Genomic DNA, 21,251 nt, shown 5'->3' with positions numbered 1-21,251 from the left:
AAACTATTTACATACTCCAACAAGGTAAATATTTAATGTTTCCAATTGCAACAAACGCTTTTGCTTTATATAATAATATACAATTTGTTTTAATTAACTAACACTTTCTTAATACGTTTAATCGTTTTTTTTCGTTTATTTTTGTTGAATTTCGGTTCGCGAATGTTTTTCGTTTTGCGTTTTGCGGCGTACTAACCATCTTGCTATAGATCATATAGAACCGGCGAATATGGACGAACTGATTTCACGTGTGTTAGTGCGGATGTGTACCTGAGACAGGGGTTTGAGACCTTTTGCCCGAGGGCGGAAATAGATTGATTTTTGTGATAAATGACTGAATTTATTCGACTAGTACACTGAGGGTTAAGAGTAGGTATCAGGATAAATTTACTTCAAAGTTAATTTAACTAACACTGTGTCACACGCCAAGCCGAAACGGCGTGATAGTATTGACCTTAATTGTCCTGAAAGAATTATAAAAAAACTAGCGGAGTGCATGGCATCGTGCCTTAAGGCAAATTGCTAGAACTTCTTGTACCGTAATTAATAATCTTGGTACGGAACCCAAAAAAAAATTACACACAATGTGTTCACATTATTAAAATTCAATAAAACATCTGATAATTTGATGTACATATGTCCAATAAACATTTTGACATGTTTTTTAATTTATTTTTATTGAAAGTCCATAACCCCCGGAATTGCCTTCCTAAAAATTTAACAATTCTTCATCTTGTCAATACAAGTCCAATATATTTTGAATGATTAAAATCGGTCACTCCTTTCTCTTAAAAACTCAGTTACCGTTTTTGGCTCTTTTTGCCCCGTAACTGCGGAACGTCTGCCTGCCTTAGCCAAAACTAATCAGCACGTCGTCCTCTTATCAATACGAATCAATGTATTTTGAATTATTCAAATCGGTGTTCCTGAAATCGTCGACGAAAATTTGTATCCGCACACACACACACTTACCCTACGGGAGGTTAATATATCACCGTGTTTGGAAGTTACGGGCTATTAAGTGCAACCTAGAGCTTTGGAAAAATTATGACCCTTTCTGAAGTTATGGTGGTTAATTTTCATTAAGTTACGAGCTTTTAAGTGCGACCTACAGCTTTGGTGAAATTATGATCATTTTTCGGTTAAGGTAGTCACTTTTTATTAAGTTACGAGCTTTTATGTGCGACCTAGAGCTTTGGTGAAATTATGACAATTTTTCGGTTATAGTGGTTATTTTTATTAAGTTACGAGCTTTTAAGTGTAACTTAGAGCTTTGGCGAAATTATGAACAATTTTCGGTTATGGTGGTTACTTTTAATTAAGTTACGAGCTTTTAAGTGCAACCTATAGCTTTGGTGAAATTATGACCATTTTCGGTTATGGTGGCTAGTTTTTATTAAGTTACGACCTTCCAAGTGCAACCTACAGCTTTGATGAAATGATCACCATTTTTCGTAGTTACTTTCTATTACGTTACGAGCTTTTAAGTACAACCTAGAGCTTTGGTGAAATTATGACCATTTTTCGGTTATGGTGTTACTTTTTATTCATTTACGAGCTTTTAAGTGCAACTTAGAGCTTTGGCAAAATTATGACTATTATTCGGTTATAGTGGTTAATTTTTATTAATTTTAGTCATTTAAACTTTGAAACTGTAACCATAAATAGCATTTCTAGCAGCGCAAACAAAAACATTAACACAATATTCCTCCTAGTTTTCAAGAATTAGGACTTTTTGTAGCTAACTATGAATTTAAAATGTTTAAAATCGATCGACTTTGAGAAGCCCTTCTTTAAAAAAATGTACTAAAGTGTGTTGGCAAGTTTCATCAAATGTTGGCGCATTTAATCCGGATTGTAAAATAGTAAAACATTTAATAATTTTATTATTGAAAAATTTCGAGTAAAGCAAGGCACGATTTTTTGCTAGTAGATTTTACTCACAATTAAGTAGGAGTAAAATTTACTAGCAAAAATCTAGCCATTTTTCAATTTTTTTACTCAAAAATTTTCAACAATAAAATTAGCAAATATTTTACCACTTTACAATAATGATTGAATGCGCCAAATTTCATGAAACTTGCCAGCACACTTTAGTACTTTCTTTTATAGGAGACCATCTCAAAGTCGCCCAAGTTTAACAATTTTAAATTCATAGTTTAAAAAAACGTCTTAATTCTTGAAACCTTGGAGTAATTGTGTTATTATTTTTCGCTGAAATTCTAACAATTTTATTCATGATTAATAAATGAAATTGATAAAAATTAATCATTAATAACCAAAAATAGTCATCATTTCACCAAAGTTCTAAGTTGTACTTAAAAGCTCATAATTTCCAAATAACGTGAGATTTCTTTTTCTAATCTGTTTTTTCAGAAGAGTCAACGAGTCAAGACCCCGTTTCGGCTTCACTCCAAAGTGATATTGCTTATTACAGGACATTTATAATTATTTTGGTATATTAGAATATGGCTTGCCTGAAAAAAGCAATCCAGTAGTTGTCTTATTCTAGTAAGGACATAATATAACTATAATAAACAGTATTTTTGACTTCATACTTTTATGCAGCCAGGCCCCTGAGAGAAACCCTTGATATCAAGAATGAGATCGAACTTGGGACTAGGATTTGCTCTATTTGAATTAAAAATATGTATTTATTTATTATATAGTATTACAAATAACATATTCTTTAAACTATCAGTTTAGGCGTTCTCTGGAGAACTCAATTCGTCCTTCTATACCCCCATGCTTATTTACAAGTAGTCCCCCATACAAACACCCGCGCACATATATCTCCATTTATTAAAGAAGATATCAAACTTCCAATTCCCATTATTTTGTAATTTCAATAACTTGCCCTACAAGAAATTAAAAATAGAAGTAAGCACGGCGTGGGCGCATATTGAAGAATTGCTGCTTACTAAATTACACACTCTTTTAGCTCTGTTACGTATGTTAAATTATCTGTTGTACTGGTGCAATATAGCAACATCATGATGAAATTTATTTTTGAAAAACATACACATTTGGAATGTTAAGATATTTAGCAAAGGTTAAATCTACATTGATTCGTATAAAATTAGCGTTAACTAATAAAACCTATTAGAATTTTTTTTCATTCATCATACCCGAACGTCCAATCACTAGATTGGGATACGATTTAGACATTTTTAATATGTACTAGCAAAAATTTGCTGTTATTCCATATGAAATGGGTGCAGATATTAAAAAAAAATTGAGAATAGTAATGATACGAAATCTAATATTCTTTAAAAAATCGAACGTATTTGAATATTCTATGATGATTTTAGGTAATGGTTGTTGTAATGGTTTCTGATGGTTACATAAGATCAACTTTATTTCATTCCAGCGTTGAACATAATTTCAATAGAGTAAAGTTTGAATCAAATTGATTAAAAAATCAGGGAAATAGTCTCTTTCACACCAATATTCAATAAAAATTGAGAGTGTTTTGCCTAGGGATAAGCTTTCATACAATTTACTCATACATTTGGTTTAAATATTTCATTACTTAAAGGGCGACAACAAATTCACAGAAAATAAGAAAAATATTTAAAAAGTTTGAAATATTTTCACATCAATATAAAATACCACATTATTAGTAGTCTTCATAAAGTTATTAATGAAATGAAGTAAAAAAAAATCCTGAGAGTTATTGTTAATTCTCAAAGATATATAACTAATCTTGTAATCCATAAGGGCTTCCATGGGAATATCTTAAGTAAAAGACATCATCAAAGACAGAAGAAATTCAAAGTATCACACAAAATTTGAGAACCTCTACAGTAAAGAAATTCTTTCTCTAACCAACTATGCATGACAAGGATATTGAAGAAACTAATATCAAAAAAATCCTAATCTTCAGTTAAAGAGTCATAGGATGCAGTTTATGAAGAAAAATCATAGGGTTCCCTTTTTGAATTGATCTCCAAATTATTATTTTTCCCATTAGAAGTTTTCGATCTTACACGGTTTTTGAAAATAAAATTTGTTCAGCGATAACACTAAAATATAATTTACTTATATCTACAATAACATTTTAATTGTTCTATTGTCAAATACAACATTACAAAATGTATGTTACAGTTACGAATCTTAGTCTATGATGAAAATATGTAGACAAGATAGGAACCCCCGTTTGATGATCAAAACTAAATTTTATGTGTGTATAAGCTAGTTTGTTTGGAATACCCAAGAAAGAGCATCATTTCGTTTTTAATTAATGTTTATATATAATTGATAGCGTAAATTTATCAAGATGAGCAAATAATAAAATAATATTAATAAAATAAATTAATATTCTTATAATTTATTAAATGTGTTTGATATTAAATATATTAATATTTATTTTTCTTTTATTATATTTATTTTTTATAGAAACTGACACAAAAGGGCATTTTATAGTGATTTTCGTTTGGTGTATATAGTTTTTTATTTGATCACGTTATAGAATATACTTATTAGTCACATGAAGCTTTTAGGGAAGGGGAGTTTGACACGAAAAAATCACAAAAAATCACGTGGGGGGTGGATGGGTCTAGTAAAATATCACGTGTATTTATTACCTAAATTTCCAAAAGTGAAAACAAACATTTTACGTTTTTCGTAAATTCGAAAAATTTGTTTGGAAAGTATGGTGAAGGAAGAGGTGTAATTCTAACTATCACGACGTATCACCAAGGGTAAGGAAAATCCTAAAGTTCCATTTTGAATATTATCATAGAAAAATCAAATCTTATTATTAAAATTAATAATTATTATTATGTTTTGATACGCATATTATGCGTGGACACGTGTTCGAAATCCTCCCAATGTATTTGTGAATATGCGCGCTATTATATAGATGATACACAAATGAGTTTTGCGCGTCAATTTTTTAATAAAAGTTTTAACTGAATTTGTTGGGAAAAAACAATAATCCAATCACTGTGGAGTGATGCAATGAAAATATCAAATTGATGATTGTTTGTTTTGAAAATACAATATATGATATTCATCAGCGACCAATTATTCGATGGAATTATTGATGACAATGTTGACCTTTAGGATATATATTCGTCATAAAGACTAATTAGTTTAAAGAGCTCGAGTATAAATATTTATATTTGATATATAATAGCTTACTGTTTATAAGGGTAGTCAGATTATCATTATGTTTATTGTTATATACGATGAATGCTATAGCATCCATGTCAAGTATTACGCTTCCATTTCACGCATAGTGCTTGCTCGAACTATGTGCAAATTAACACAACTTGATAGAAAAAATTTTTTGGCTTAAATTAACTGGCGAACTAATATCAAAGATTATGTAAAATATTTGTGTGCTAAACAAAAGTATAAGAGCAGCTCTATATCAAGAAAAATAAGTGATATAAAAAACTTTTATAAATGCGTATTTAATAATGGAAATATAGATATTAATGCACCACCAGCTAATGATGATGAATTAAAAAATCCAAAAATTTCTCCATATAGTGCAGTTCAAAAATTCGTGCTATGGGATACATAATTTGATTATAAGTTATCAACAAATCTCTAATAAAATTCAGAGGTTTTTGACTAAAATCAATAGCTTAATGAATTAGAACAAATTCGCCATAATTATTGTATCCGTATCAAATCTGAATATTTATGTACTTTTTGCTGATTATTTTGGTACAATCGCCTAAATAGAATAATATTTGATATAATCGCCTAAACAAAATATCATTTAAGATTTATATATGACAAGCTATAGAAATAGTTCTAACCAACACAATTGCAAATATATATAAACACCTAATTATAATCTTTAATAAGCTATGTCCAATTTTACTAGGCCAATATACACATTGCAAAAACGCCAAGCCAAACTATTGCCTGATTGATCCCTAGCAATTTTATCCATACTCCTTTTGCAACCAATGAAATGTGTTTTTTTTTTTGAAAATTATTAACTTTTCCCTTTTTTTGCCCAAACCCAAGTCCAATTTTACTCGTGCCGCTCTTGAGATCATCAGAGAACAACCTTGAAAGACCTTGGAAAACTTTTATAGATTTATAACATAGAAAAGATGCAAATCTAACTAAATCTCCGAGATATTGATTGATTGACTCTCTATAAAATACCAAAATATACCCAAATATTCCAAAATACACCCAATATTTACAATACTTTTACAAGGATTCAGCTATTAGTGTTTTCTAATTGTTTTAATCACTACAAGTGCTATAAAAACATAAAACTTTTATGATTCTTTTGTTGACTTTTCACCTGGGTTAGATAATTTTACTCTGTCCATATTTTAATAGGAATAATATGAAAAATATTCTTTTTAATCGGTAGTTCAATATTTTTTGCTTGCTGATTTGATTACATTATTGTTCGGACGTATTTTCGTTTTATTATATTGGCCATGAAGGTGAAAATCTTCTTGGCATTGAGTTTTTACACGGGATGGTTGCTACCCCTGGTAGAGGGGGTAGCAGAGAGTTTAATAGGACTAATTGTTCAATTCTAAAAGAAAAGCCCGCGAAACAAGATGTTTAATAAATAATAAATAAATATAACATCTTTCATTATAACTTAGTGACAAATCAGTGATTGTAATAAGAATTGCAACAAATAAATAATATACAAACAAATCAGTATTTAGCTACTTGGGTTAAATTATAACCCAACAACCTGAGTTAATCGAAAGAGAGTTTAAACAATTAATAAATAAATTCTATAACTACGTACATAGAAACAATTATATTGAAATTATATTGACTCTATATAGGTAAATTAACCGATCAAAAAGGATATTTCTCATTTTATGCTAATAAAAAGATGGATGAAGCAAAATTATCTTACCGCGATGAAAAATAGTATAGAAATCAAGAAAATTACATGTTTTTCATATCACTTGTAGTGATTGAAGCAATAAGAGGACACTAATGACTGAATCCTCAGGTTCTGGTTTATAAGGAATAAAATATTGTGTATATTGCATATATTCTAGTATGAAGAAGATAAAGACAACGAGCATCAACAACCTCATTTCAAATGTAGGATGGTCCGCCTTAAATTTGCTTGATAACAATCTCTAATATGCATTATTAATCGAGTTTGCAACATTTTCAGTGCTTGTCGGTTACCATGTGAGAAGATACCACTTTTTCTAGTATCTACTGAACATTTGAATCCAAAATTATTTATTTAAATTATTATTATAAACGTGGAAATCCACGTTTATAACAATAATTTAAATAAAGAATTTGGGATTCATGTTGAGTAGATACTGATCATAGTTAAACAAGTATTAATAGATCGCAAACACAGCCGTTTTGATTTTACCTCATTGGTTCAGCACATCATAGATGTAGCCACCAACCGTAGCACGTAAATTTACCCTTAGATTTAATTCTAGATAGGATTTATATAAATATATAATATAGAAAAGATGAACCTTATTAATTTGACTGAATGAAACGAGAACAAAATATACACGTATAGAAAAATAATTTCAACAAAATCACGAATATGTTGCTAAAACAATATTTAATAAGAACAAATTAGACTTTTGAAGTACGTGTACTATAATCAGAGAAATGCTGAATTTAAAGCACAATACCACCATCTGTGATATGCTAAAAACACTAATGCGGAGTAAATCTCATTTGTTCTAAGTTTACCACACCTTAACCCCCCCACCTCCCCCCACCGCGCCCTTGGTACTGGTTTATTGTAAAAAATACTACTTTTTTCTCTTGTTGTCCCACGTTCATAACATAATTTTAATAAATAATTTGGGATTCAGCAAACACACGTATATCAAAAAGCTCGATCACCGCGTAAATAAATAAGACCATCACACCAATCGTTCATTACTATAAAAAAGGTTCCACTAACCTGGCGATGACGACGAACAGTTGGTGGTCCGTGTCTCCGCTGAGTGATTGCTAGTCCGGCCGTGCGGAGGCGCCGAAAACGCACTGGAACAACTTGTATGACGAACTAAGATTGGCGAACCGGGTCCTGAAAATTTAATTAAAAATAGAGGGATGAAGTGAATTAATCTATAATTTGGGATAATGCAGTTGCATAGAGATAGGACTGGTTTAAAAGTATTTGTACATGCAAAATTTAAGCAGAGTAGCAAATAGTAGAGTAATTATTTGTGATTGTCCTGGATCTTCACTACTAGACCAGTCATTATAGTAAGTTCACTTAGGAATTCGAGACACCCAGCTGTAAGTCTGTGAATACTTGTATATTGACACCCTAAAGTTGTATCAAAACCTACATATGGTAGGATGTCTGTACCATATGTAGGTTTTGAGACAACTTTATGGTGTCAATATATAAGTATTTACAGACTTACAGCTGGGTATCTCGAATTCCTAGATTCTTACCTAATTTAAGCTTAAATGACTGGACTATACTGACAATAGAATTTTGTTTAAAAATACAGAAAAATGGGTTCATTCGAATTACTCATTTTACAAAAAAAAAAAACAACAATAATACTGATTCACTTTACTCTGAATTGGGGAGGCATCAATTAATCACGTGAAGCCTTAAAGGAGAGAGGGGTTTAACAAAAAATCACGTGAGAAGAGGAGGGATTTAGTAAGATATAACATGTATATACTTTTTTACTTTTTAATAAATAATTGAAATAAAAAATTCAAAAATTCAAAAATTTCTAAAAATTGAACCTTTTTTTCTAGGCAGACGTTTGTTTTTTGGTAGATTAGGTTTCACATCTAAAATGCCTAACAGCAAATACATAGCTTTTTGGTAGTTTTTATTACCAAATTATACGAAGATTGGCCCGTAACCAATTACCAAACAGTTGCCAAAACAACACTATGTTACATTTCTATTTTTATCGGAGAATTTTCCCCTGAATGAAATATATTTTTATTGAGTAGACTTTGTCTATATATGACTGACAAAGTAACAAATATAAAAGTAACGAGAAGGGTGGGATTGAAAAATTTATTGGGTTGTGAAAGGAAAAGAACACTGAAATGGATTCATATTGAATGATGATGAACAAAACATGAAACAAAAAAATTGAAAGATAAGGGACAAGATACGAAAGTAAGCAACTTTAAAAGTAGAATATGGAATAGCAAAATATAATCAGGAAGGAAAAAAGTCCAAAACTGACATTTGCTGAATCTGATTTCTAGCAATCCATTAATATTAACAACTAGCAAACCCGACGAACTCCGTTTCGCCACGAGATGGTTTCGTGAGAAAGATGAAGAAATTTTTTGTTTGTTTTATATTTGAAAAGGAAAAATTTGATCAGGAAGGAAAACCCTACTTATTTATATATATATGGAAGATAATCTATTTGCATTTATTTAAAACAATTATTGATTATTTTTATTACTCGAATTTTAAATTACGGTGCGTGAAGTTCCAGCAATTTGCATTAGGGCACGATGCCATGCACCACTAATTTTCTAGCTAGCTATAAACCTTGCGGAGCCCGAGATCTTTCCAACGAATGCAAAATTGTCGAAATCGGTTCGTGCGTTCTGGAGTTATTTCGTCAGAAAGGAAAACCCGACTTATTTTTATATATATAGAAGATAATAATTTTAACAATAACAACAATAACGAATGATATATTCATTAGATTTTTTTGGTCGACGTTGATACATTCATGTGAAAATGTTAGCAGCCAATTTCTAAACATCCTAACCAGAGATGTTTTACTCATCAACATGCAGGTTGCTTAGAATTACTTAGTTTTTATTCTCAAATTTAAACAATTTTGAACTTGATGGACCATAGATTAGGTATTTTTTTCTTCCATAAATTGAGTAATGTTTTCTTATTTTTTGCATGATTTTTAACTAAACTAAACTCAAGCTGAATTGAACGTCATCTGAAGAAATATAGATGATATAAGTTCAGTACAAAGTAGATTAAAAAGATCTGTAATTCGTTGCTAAGTTTTAAAATTCAATTTCTTTCAATTTCAATTATCGTTACGTTAACACTATGTCAGGCAACATTAACAACATACTGATCAAATTATTATCTACTCTACTCCTACTAACCCTAACTCATACTTCAACATATTAAGAATTTTATAAACAATTTAAAAATTTATCTATATTTATGTTTAACATAAAATTTAATCTACTAACCTGAAGCAATTGTGGTGGTATTGATCGCATTATGTGGAGGCCTCATGCTGGATAAGGCGCCCAAAGGAGTATAACTGCCCCCAACGGAACTTTCCGAGCCAGAAACATCCTTAGTTCCTTCAATTAAAAATTAAATCACCGATTAAAATTGTGAAAATACATACATTGTTCCTAACTAAGTTACTCGTTTCTTGTTATTTGCAGTAGAGTTTATTTCATAATAATAATAGTAGCTTGGGTGTAGACAACTAATAACTATGTTCTTGTTAAATATTTACATTTAAAAAAACTAAAAATATTTCAATTACTAAATATAAATTACTAATGAAGTTGGCATTATTTTGCATAAAATATATATATTTTTGAAAATTACTCTTTCCAAATTTATTAAAAATGTCCAATATTTTCTAATATTTAATAAACATTCTATTTTCATCATAAAATCTTTTGTTCGCCTTATCCGTTTGTAAATAAAATTTGTTATATGAATCTTAATGTGTCTGTTAAACCTATACCTATTTCTATTCTAATACACACATTTTCTAGTCGTTGCAGTTTTACTTTGAGCAAATGACAAAAAAATTAATATTATATATTATACACACCTGTTTCCAGCAGAACACCATTGCTGCTGCATGACGATGAGGATGAAATGTGATAACGACTTCGGTGCAGATGGCTCACGGAAGACGACTGAAAATTTTAAATCAAAATCAACATTATCATCATCACGTTTATAAAAGAGGACATTAAAATAATTAAGATTATATTGATAGTAACCCTTCATCATATAATTAACAAAAATTATTATTGTTAATAAATGAAAAGTAAAATGAAGTAGTGCTGGGGTGAAAATTCTGCGAAGGCGAAGCGACTACTTTCGACTGTGGAAATGTTTAATTTTATCTTATAATTTGCAAAAAATAATACCGAGTGAAATGAAATTATTATGTCTGAAAATGACCTCAGATGGAGAAGAAGTTCAAAGAGTTGTATTGGCTAATTGGCAGGAGTTCAAATATATGCTATGAAAACAAACTCCTTTTATATAAAACAATAATTATCCCAATCTGGACATACGGCATTGAGCTATGGGCTCAATTCAAATATAAAAAAATACAAGTAGCGCAATCGAAAATTTGATGCATTATAAACGCACCCTGGTATGTTACAAATGACAATAAAAATAAAAACTATTAATGAGATGATAAAAGATAGGAGCAAAAAATACCACGAAAAACTACCAGGTCACCCGAACATATATTTAAAAGAGTTAAGCGAGGAATATCCACGCGAAGATTGAAAAAAAATAGCCATACGATCTTTAATAAAATGTCAAAAATAAAAGAAGAGAGATATCTCATAGAAGATAATCTCTTAAATGCATTTACACCAACATCATATTGTCTTAAAAACGTATATTATTTTGATTGACAATAAAACTATGCAAAAAAACGACCTTATATAAATTAATATTGAATGCAGCTTTTCATACTTAAAATTCAGTACTAAAAAGCAAAGATATCAAATAATTTCATCAGTCAGAAGTTGAAATGAACTTTTTTTTTAATTTTTGGTCAGCTATCTGAACGGTTTTATAATCTGTTGTAATGAATATTTGCTTCAACAATGTCGTTTTTTTAGAAGAAAATCCAATGCTTAATCTATCTGGTCTATGAAACCTTCTATAATCAAAGCCTGGTCTATGAGGACTACTATAGTTGATTTAGATTTATCTTATACTGATGATATACGTTTAATGTTATGTAGCAAGGAAGTGCTAATTGCACTAATAAAAATGTGTTAGGTCTATATTTTCAAGTGAAAACCAAAATTACTACTGCTAATAGAGCCAGGATGTTCAAAGTAGATATCCAACTTGGAACTCTAAAGTTGAAAGACCAAAACTTCAACCACTATTATGTCACGAAAAAATCCTAGCTTTCATGTCAAATTGCATATTTTCACATCAAATTTATAACTAAAAATCTAATTGTTGTATATTTTTTCTAATTATAGTCAAAATCTTCCAAAAAACCGTCCTCGATACACCAAACGTTTTTGTTTCGCTACCAATTTAAAATACCTCATAATTATTGTCTGTTTTCTAGTATGAAGAGTTTTTTCTTGGCACGCGTTAAGTGATAAATTAGTAATTCGTCTCAAATTACAGTGATTAAATCAGATAAGATTATTATCATAATTACCGAAGCCGTCCTGTGATGGTGCAGCCGTCGGTGGAGAGTTGACCGAGTAGTCGTATTCAGATATACACCTGCAACGATAATGAAAAAAAATAATAAAAAAATTATTAAATAAAAAATAGATAGGTGTGTTTGGATTATGTAAAATATTCTATTCAGATATTAATGCCTCGTAGTATAGTAGGCCTACTTGCTTTTGTACAATCGTCTTCTGATTGCAAATGGAAAACTCCTAAATTATTCACTGATCCAATAATACTAGGTGTGTTTTTTTTAACTTCCCGTAGGGCAAGTTATAGTAATCGCAAAAAAATCGAAAATGAAAATTTTTATATATCTTTACGTTTCAAAACCTTTTGAACATTTTGGCATACCTTAGAAAAAGTGGATGTATGTGTGTGTGTGTGTATTCGGATACAAATTTTCGTCGAAGATTTCGGGAACACGGCTGAAGCGACTTGAATAATTCAAAAAACATTCGATTCGTGTTGATAAGGAGACGTGCTGATTAGTTTTTGGTAAAGGCAGGTCTAGCCGTTCCAAAGATATGGGGCAAAAAGTGCCAAAAACGGTAACTCAGTCAGAGAACGGAGCGTCCAATTTGAATAATTCAAAAAACATTTTATTTGTATTGACTAAATAAAGAACTGTTTAAATTCTTGGAAAGGAAGGTGCAACGACTTCGGAGATATGGAGGAAAAAGTAAAAAATAAGCCATTTAGAGGTTAAAAATAAATATTATACATATGCACATCAAATTATCAGATATTTTATAGAGATTCTAACAATAAGTATAAATTTTGTTTACATTCCTATGGGTTCCGTACCAATGTTTATCTGTTAGACAGCGACGCGGCGCTTACGCGCTTCGATATTTCGTCTCTATGCAGTTATTCAATAAAAATGTGCATTAGATTATTTTAATTTTATACATCCATTGATCGAATAAAACTGTAGCTTTTCTGAAAAATTCAGTAATTTAATACTAATTTTTAGTGTCCATTTAAACAAAGTTCTTCCGATACTTAGTAAGATTTTTGAAATTATTTCTGTATATTTTTTTTAACTTAAATTAAATAATTGTGAGCATTAATAATCTGAAACTAGAATATATTCACAATACCAAAAATCAATGTATAACAATTGGTCAATATTGGTAATACAAAATCACAAAGATTTTGAATTACCAATATTTATACTAATACAAAAAACTATTTTTAGTCTATAAAGTTTGTGTCAAACCTTAATTATACAATCTCGATTGTAAAAATTTCGTTCACGTAAAGAAAATAACTAATGTCTGAATTTAAAAAAAAAATAAACGAAACTTTATATAACAGATTTATCAAAACTATTATAAACGCAAACAAAAAGCCTGGGAAACGGAAAATAAAAAGCATTTATATACCACACAAACCAGCCAGTATTTGCTGACGACAGTTATATAGGAAAAACGATTTTCTTCCGTAATATATTACGACTTTTATGTCAAATACGATCATCATACTCGGAAAACTCGCAGTTACTATTAAAACCATTTTTCGTTAGAGGCGTAGTTCAACGTTTTTATCGAATATGTAAAATGAAATTCTTGAATGATTTATAGTAAATAAATAGTTGAAAATAGCTTTACAATCTTTTAACAACTTTGAATAAATTATTTCTTAGAATTTTGAAATTTCTGTAGAAAAATGGCTTTTTTAAAAAATTTGAATTTGTTTTATGATCCATATTTTGGACTTTTGAAATGTTTGAACATTTTGGACTTTTTTTGAAGCAATGCGTTGCTTTAGTTGCGGAGAAACAAACTATTAAAGCGCGTAAGCGCCGCATCGCAATCTAGCGGGTGAAAATTGGTACGAAACCGATAGAAATATATACAAAATTTCTACTTATTAAAATCTCTATAAAATATCTGGTAATTTGATGTGCATATATCTAATGATCATTTTTGACCTCCAAATGGATTTTTTTTTATTTTTTACATTGGATCTCGGAAACCAAGAACTTTCCAAGAATTTAATCAGTTCTTCATTTTGTCAATACAAATGAAATGTTTTTTGAATTATTCAAATCGGTTGATACGTGTTCCCAAAATCTTCGACAAAAATTTGTATCCGCACACACACACACACACAGACATCTATTTTTTCTAAGGTATGCCAAAATGTTCAGAAACCTTTGAAACGTAATGATATATAAAAAATTGCATTTTCGATTTTTTTGCGATTATTGTAACTTACCCTACGGAAAGTTAATAAACTAGACGTAAGTGGCATTTTGCCTTAAGGCAAGTTGCATGAAAAAGCCACCAGTACGTATAACTAACTAATCAAAATAATACTTTAGATACAAAAAAATCAACTAATTATTTCGAGCTATTATCACTAAAAACTAATCAATGCGATTTTCAATGGATACCTCTTAAACAAAATTATATATTTGTAATTGTATTAATGGAATTAACTCTACTACATGTTCTATAAATGTATTTTATTTAATTTAATTTCAACGGTGATACAAACACAGCGTCTCATTATATCAAACGTTAATTAATCTTTATAATTAAACTATTTTTGTAGTCCTATAATATTTTAGAAGTTCTGTTGAATGAAAAATTTTACTATGCAAAATTTTAATAACTAATTACGAAGAAACGGCCCGACTTATCTTTATCATAAATTAATTATGTAACTACGATGAATAATTTTAAATATATTATTAATATTATACTATGATTTAAATTTATTATTAACAGTTATTGAATTTTTAAATCGGTTCAGTGATTTTGACCAAAAATGTTGGCCTTATGTGCAAATTATAAAAAAATAGGATTGGCCGATCACCGCATAAAACTATTCAACTCGAATCATGGTGTAGTTCACCAAATTGATTTAAAACTTTTGAAATGGGTTCAGCAGTTTTTGAGAAAACGTCGACCAAACATAAAAGTTCAGCTCACATACACATACTTTTTCCAATTTTGGTATCAAACGCTTCAGAATGACATGAAACATCAACCAAACAAACATTGATACGTCGAACTTGCTGGTGGAAATATAAGCTTGTCCATCGGCAAATATATAAAAATTATTTAACAATAATTGAGAAAAGACATGTCAATGTAATTTCTTAAAAATAGTTATTGTAAATAGTGTATTTTTGGAATTATTAATAAATTAATGCCAATAATACATAATTTATTATAGAATGAAACATATTGTTCTACATCTCACCTGTGATTGTGACATCTGTATCTTGATTGACGATAAGAGAAACTTCATGTTCCTCTTCCTTCTTAATTGAGTCCAAAACCTCCAAGTTCTGTGCTGGTTCTATTTTAACTGGATTTTTGTCAGATTTTATGGTACCTGAAAATAATCAAAATATAGCATATTGAATAAAATACTCAATTATTATCTATGATCAACAATATAATGTAAAGAGTTTGAAAGATTTTTGCCAATAAGTGGTGTTTACATAAAAATAAGACTGCCTGATCAATTTGTCCTAATACAATAGATTAAAATAAACAAATAATAAATCTAAATGTGATTCTAATAGAAATTAATAAATATATTAGATCTACTAATTATGCACTTATTTGTGGATTAATTAGGCTTTCAAGACAATTAATCATTTTTCAGAAATACATCACTGGTAGATACGCCTACTAGTGTATCTACTAATTTCTATGTTAGCAGTCGCTGATTAATGTTTTAGAATATACAGTTTGCAGAATAATAAAAAATAGAAATAAATTATCTGAACAATGACTATTCTCACCTCCAGCTACTTTGTATATCGGGTCATCCAAAGATCCATCACTAGAACTGCTGATACTCGAGCTGCTGCTACTTGATGAACTGCTAGCCCCCAAATCACCACCCAAATTTCCTCTCCTCGAAAACTTCCTTTCGTTCTCATAACTTGCAGCTAAAATCGCAGTCGCATTCAAAGAAGCCATCCTCTTCCTCACTACCATATCCTTAAGATCCATTGTGACATCCAAACGGTTTCTTTTGCGTTTCACCTTCACCACGACCTTGTCTTTATTATCTTTATTAGAAGCTGCATTTTTGGAGATCATTTTAATAGGCTTCTTGACACTCTCGCAATCTGAATCACTGGCTATGGATGAATTACTACTTATACTGGATGCACTTCTGCAAGAAGATGCTGATGTTGAAGATAACTCATGCATATCCCAATGTTTGCCAACGCTTGGCATGGCGCAACTCCTTAAAGTTCTTGGTATTTTTTCAGCTACCTTGTCTACATCATCGTCTGGCACAGGTTCTGGTTCTTGTTTTTCAGATTTTTTTGTGGTCTTTAAGAGACCTAGTTCAAAAGCTGATCTGCACTCGTTTTCATACAGACAATGTACTTTGGCTAGCGCATTCAAAGATGCTACCCTTCTGCCTTTTGGGGCATTCCATAACTTTTTCAGACGTTTAGAAGGTTCTGGTTTTATCCGTCGTTTTTCTACTTTACAAACTTTTTGAGTATTTGTATCTTTCTTTTCTTCTTCATGATCACTATTTTCTTTTTTCACTTCTTTGATATCAACGTCACAAGTGGCATTTGAAGATGCATCATCAGAATCACTCTTTTCTTTTTTTATGTTCTGCTCAATTTTTTGTGCTTTTCTGTTCTTTGCATTGGCATTTTTCTTTGATTTCAATTTTAGTTTGATAGTCGTTAAATTGCAAGAATCACTCAGGCCGATTTTTGTTTTAACAACACGTTTCAAAGCATTTGCGTGTTTTTTCAATTGTATTCCTTCAGAACGCTTCTTCAGTGGATTCGGTGATGGCTTGACTTTTTTGGCTACATGCTTGAGCCTTTTAATTGGATGTTGATTGTTTAGATTGACTCTTGGTTTTTTAACTGATTTTTTAGAGTTATTTTCTGAAGAATTATTTGAAGTTTTCTCATTATCCAAAGGTTTTGCCAACTTCTTTTTGACAACTTTACCACTAGTTTTTTCAATTTCATTTGATTTATCAACATCAGATTTATCTTGTTTTTTCTGCATTTCAATGTTTTCGTTAGGTTTAACTTCGTCTTCAAGTTTTTTATTATCATCACTTACATCTTTTAAATCCTTAGGCTTCACAGTCTTCTTTTTCTTCGCAGATTTTTCGAGCAAATCATTCTGCTGGTCAGTTTGCTTATCAGTTGGTACTTCGTCTATTTTGCAATTATCTTGTTTGCGCATTTTCTGATTAATAGTCATCTTTAATGCTTTTGCAAAGGCGTTTATTTTTTCTGAATCAAGTTTTAAAGTTTTAGGATTTTTAGTTTTGACTAATTTAGGTTTTACTGCACCTTTTGGTTTTAAAGCAGTTTCTTTCGCATTACCTTTTTTCTTAGTAGGCTTATCTGCACCCGTTAAAGCCTTTTCAATAGAGTTTTTATTTGTAGAATCAATTGACAAAGCTTTATTTTCATTCGCTTCAATATGTGAAATATCCTTGTTATTTTCAGTTTGTTGAACTGAAGTAGAATTTTTATTAGTCTTGGCATTAGCTTTTTTCTTAGTAATGTCTTTTTTCTCAATTTGAGTGCAAACTGCGTTATTGTCTAATTCCGGCTGAAGTTTTTCTTTATCTTTTCCATCTTCATTGGATAGAGTTTCCAATGCGTTTTTAGATTCTGTATCTACCTTTTTTGTTGTAGACAAAGTTTTAGTGCCTTTAGTTTTAACAGTTGCTGTAGTTTTAGGCTTCCTTTGCTTAGGTTGTTTTTCAATATCGATCGTTTTGTCAGAGTTATCAGATTTCAAATTAGTTGCTATCTTCTTAACATAGGACCTCTTAACAGTTTTTTTGCCCACCGGGCTTGTTGTGTCAAATTTGGTATTTTGATCAAGTGTTGGTGATTCTTTCGTCGCATCAGTTTTGGCATGAGAATTATTATCATTTGATGTAGTAACATCCTTCTTTGTATCAGTATCTAAAATCTTATCAACTTGATTCAAATTAGATATTTTATCACTACTGCACTGAGCAACTTGAACATTATTTTCCGCTGTAACTGTTTGAGGTACCTTGGATTTTGCAACTGTCTTTTTCTTAATTTTTTTGTCTGCCTTGTTATCTAAATCATTCTGCACTTCATCTTCATTAATATTTTTTGTACTTTTCTTGGTCGCCGCTTTCTTAACTGTCTTTTTGGCACTATTGTTAGAACCTAACCGTTTTGCTACTGCTTTTTCTTTTTTCTGCTCGTTACTGGATTTGGGAGTCTTTTTTGAAATTTCTGATTTAGTTTCAGTGTTTTGAGTTTCATTCTTCTTAGGTTTGGTTTTTTTATTATTAGTTGGTGTAGAATCCTGAATTTTATCATCATCACATGCACTTTTTTTCGGATCACATTGATTGGAAGAATCAGGTGTAGTTTTCTTAGAGCCTAAATTTTTAGAAATAACTTTTGAAACTGGCTTACTAACTTTTTTATCATTATTTTTCTTCTGACTTGTCGTTTTTGCACCGTCTTTGTCAGAAACATTAATTTTTGAAAGGTCAACTGGCGAATCTTTTTTACCTTGTAAGTTCTTATCACTTTTTAATGAGTCGTCCGCAATTTCAATAATCAGAGGAGTAGATGCACCACTTTGTAGCTTAACGTTTCCTTTTTCTGTTTCCAAAGCTTCTTCTTTAGTAGTAGATTCTTCTTTAACATTTTTCTTAGCAGCTATCTTCTTATCAACTTTCTTATTGACATCAACCTTATTACCAGTTTCTTCATTTTCTTCCGTGATCAAAGTGGTTTGTGTTTTTCCAAAATTAGATGCTTCATTTGCCAATTTTTGTTTATTTTTCCAGAGCTTTTCAGTAAGATCCTTAACAATTTTTAATTTATCTCGAAGAGTTTTTCCAGCGTTTGCTTTAAAACTTGCAGGCTTTGAAGCAGTGTTCTTAGTAGATTTTAGTGGGGTCTTTTTGACAACGGGGCGCGGAGCCCCCTTGGGCCCCCTGGCGGGGCTCATGACGAAGTTGCGCAAGAACAACTTCTTCTAGGTTGAATTCACCATCTGGAAAAAAGGGAAATAAATATTAATACTACTGGTATTACAAAATAATTTAAATAATTAATATGGGCTAGCATCAAGTACATATTAAATAGTTTTTTACAATTAGCAAAATTGATTAGATTAATAATATCTGAAACATGTTACTTTCATGAGTCAGAAGAAAAAGAAAAATTTATAATTCGATTAGACATACTATAACAAATGTCGTGTGAAAATGTCACAAAAATAGTACATAGTACACTAGAGTTTTAAATGTAGAATCTATGACTAACTTATATTAGAGCATACAAATAACGATCAAATGCAAAAAGGCACAAGATATGAGAATTATCAAGACCAACGTAGGTATACTTTGCAGCTATGAATTCGTTCATCAATTATTTTTCAATAAAAACGTAATTATAAATAACGATTGACGATTTATATATTAGGATTATGTGCATACTTAATTAAAAGCATTTCTTAAATGATAGATTAATATATTTTGGGAAATTCACATGTATGTAAGTAAATATTTCATTACTTATACAATCAGTAGTTCAGGTTTTGACAAATATCTGTGAATATTTGAAAATATTCGCTCGATTCGGAATTTACCACGTTTTTCTGGTAAGCACAACTTTGTATAATAAAATATGGAACGAGATAAAAAAAACATGCATGTTGTGTAGTCTTAGAGACTATTTAACTTGATGTATCATTTCAACATTTCAGAAACGTGTATATTATGTTACTTAAACAGTGATCATAATTTAGGAGTCTTTTAACCTCATGTGATCCTTTAACTTAGCAAACTACGTGGATTAGATAGCTGCTTTATAAAACCAACTGTTTTATTAAACCAAAACAGTTGTCTTATTTTTATGTGATGAATTTATTACAATTGCCATTTCTGTAATACTGGTATTTTTTGTTGATGCAGTAATGGCGTATCAAGGCTTTTTTCACCAGGAAACATATTGCTATCTACATTAAGTGAAAGCTGATGACACTACTGCTTGACATCAGTCTACCCGAAGAGAGATCAAACAAAGAATTTTAAATTGAAATCCCATAGCTTTAACCACTAATCAGGGAGAAAATAACAAGGAGAAAATAATTTTTCTTCAATATCCACCTTCTAATGGTGTTTCTCTAATTCTATCACAGCCAGGCTTATATTTGGTGAACTTTTATTCAAGGCTACTAATTTTTTCGTCAAAATTGAAAATATTGTTCTGGTCCTAACTTTCTTAAAAGAAATTATAAAAAACAAAGGACAACCAATTCAAATTCATGAGAAATATTCAATACTATTATTTGCAGAATGAAAAAAATCGGGGCAACTAACTATATTTCTAGGGTAAGTAATAGTAATACTTTACTATTACTTTCCAAAGGTTTCTGAAGATTTTGCCATCCTTAAAAAACGGATGTATGTTTGTGTGTATGTGTGTGTATAGTATGTATGTACTTTTGGATACAATTTTTCGTCCACGATTCCGAGAGCACTGACCAACCGATTTCAATGATTTAAGGAGCATTCGAATCCTATGGATAGAGAGACGTTCTGATTAGTTTTGGACAAAGGCAGATCCAGTAAAATAAAATATTAAAATATTTTGGTAAGTCACATTTGAGTAAATATTTCATTACTCACAACCAGTAATCCAAGATCATAGCAAATATCTGTGAATATTTGCGTAATTCGGACATTATATATCAGAGATATATGGGAAAAAAGTTCCAAAAATGGTAATTCAGTTTTTGAGAGATCGAAGCGTCCTATTTGAATGATTCCATTAACATTTTACTTGTATAGACAAAATGTCAAAAATTGTGAAGGCAGGTTCAGCGGTTTCGGAGATCCA

General features: G+C 30.3%; 3 protein-coding genes across 3 annotated transcripts in view; all 3 read right to left on the bottom strand.

The window, feature by feature from the left end:
* The window catches only part of LOC113383529 (protein kinase shaggy-like), a 419,230-nt gene that overhangs the window by 35,683 nt on the left and 362,296 nt on the right, over positions 1 to 21,251 (bottom strand).
* Positions 1 to 21,251, bottom strand: part of LOC113383532 (estradiol 17-beta-dehydrogenase 2-like) — a 261,787-nt gene that overhangs the window by 155,773 nt on the left and 84,763 nt on the right. The gene's annotated exons all lie outside the window — the stretch shown is intronic.
* On the bottom strand, positions 7,344 to 19,356 carry LOC113383004. The gene is made up of 7 exons (XM_026621260.1): positions 16,149 to 19,356; positions 15,599 to 15,733; positions 12,366 to 12,433; positions 10,764 to 10,851; positions 10,159 to 10,275; positions 7,898 to 8,023; positions 7,344 to 7,411 (listed from the first exon to the last, which is right to left on the bottom strand). Exons 1-7 carry the CDS (start codon positions 19,354 to 19,356, stop codon positions 7,344 to 7,346), a joined length of 3,810 nt encoding a protein of 1,269 aa, XP_026477045.1.

Source organism: Ctenocephalides felis, unplaced genomic scaffold (genome assembly GCF_003426905.1).
Source record: "Ctenocephalides felis isolate EL2017-DRISC unplaced genomic scaffold, ASM342690v1 CF-g0.4_SCAFFOLD_03570, whole genome shotgun sequence".
In the NCBI taxonomy this organism is placed as follows: domain Eukaryota; kingdom Metazoa; phylum Arthropoda; class Insecta; order Siphonaptera; family Pulicidae; genus Ctenocephalides; species Ctenocephalides felis.
The sequence above is the reverse complement of the archived record's forward strand: the minus strand, read 5'-3'. Positions and strand labels throughout refer to the sequence as shown.

Excerpts from the sequence above, each read along its gene's own strand:
- LOC113383004 (XM_026621260.1), bottom strand. The coding sequence starts at position 19,356 with ATGAGCCCCGCCAGGGGGCCCAAGGGGGCTCCGCGCCCCGTTGTCAAA. Across the intron at positions 10,852-12,365 it reads ACCATCACAGGACGGCTTCG|TCGTCTTCCGTGAGCCATCT; the intron begins GTAATTATGATA and ends TAAAATTTTCAG. Across the intron at positions 8,024-10,158 it reads TACCACCACAATTGCTTCAG|GACCCGGTTCGCCAATCTTA; the intron begins GTTAGTAGATTA and ends TTAAATTTTCAG.